This window comes from Fukomys damarensis, unplaced genomic scaffold (genome assembly GCF_012274545.1).
Source record: "Fukomys damarensis isolate Sample0158 unplaced genomic scaffold, DMR_v1.0_HiC HiC_scaffold_71732, whole genome shotgun sequence".
Taxonomy (NCBI): Eukaryota; Metazoa; Chordata; class Mammalia; order Rodentia; family Bathyergidae; genus Fukomys; species Fukomys damarensis.
In genome coordinates this window covers 1-803 of record NW_022972644.1, presented here as the reverse complement: position 1 = coordinate 803, position 803 = coordinate 1, and the positions used below count along the sequence as shown (strand labels likewise).

Genomic DNA, 803 nt, shown 5'->3' with positions numbered 1-803 from the left:
GCACTGCTCTCGGAGGTGGTCCACTTTCCTCACTGCCACCGGCACCTCTTGATAGGCACAGTGGAGGAGACCAACCTGTATGACAGTGACATTGCCTTTTGTTGTTGCAAACTCCCCTAAAATTACACTTCTCTGGTGTACAGTCGTAGTTTATTTTTTGCACAGTGTTATTGCAGCGACGATAATGACAGTATTTTCCTGGAGCACAGGGAGTACCAGTTCGCACAAATCCAAGGTCCCGAGCGAATGCACCACGGTGCTCATCTAGTCCAAAGCACCAAGAGTCTCCAAGCTTAGACTGATGGAATGAAACATGTTCATCCACCCGGGGAAGGTGGGTTACATTGCTACACTGCAGCCTTCCGCAAAGAATGTCGCTTATTGGACACCTCTCAAATGCGAGTCCTACATATCTCCTGTTACAATGCCCAAATCTGCTGGCCTTTGTGTTCATTTGATAGCAGATATCATCACCCTTTCTGGTGTTTCTTCCAAAGATTTCTCTGCAGTGCATGGTGCGGTCAGTACAGTTTCCGTTGTAACAGTAGCCCTCTTCGGTGCACGGGGTTCCGTTCTGCAGATACAGGTTTTCTGGACAGAAGAATGTGCTTCCACCGCAGTACTCTGGAAGGTCACAGATATTGAGCACGCCTCTGCAGAGCGTCCCTGCAGGGGCATAGGTGCAGTTCCCGCAGCAGACTTGCCCATCGCAAATGCTACCGGGCGTAAAGACACAGGAGCTTTCACAACATGTGTTGTCATAGCACTGCTTGAAGGATCCACAGTCACAATCCTCCTGTCCT

At 49.7% G+C, this 803-nt stretch overlaps 1 protein-coding gene across 1 annotated transcript; it reads right to left on the bottom strand.

The window, feature by feature from the left end:
- Nucleotides 1–7: 7 nt before the first annotated feature.
- LOC104849955 (disintegrin and metalloproteinase domain-containing protein 21-like) lies at nucleotides 8–790 on the bottom strand (the record flags this gene model as incomplete). The annotated part of the gene is made up of 1 exon (XM_010606976.3): nucleotides 8–790. A coding segment is annotated over one exon (783 nt), but the record flags the coding sequence as incomplete, so codon positions are not given.
- Nucleotides 791–803: the final 13 nt, after the last annotated feature.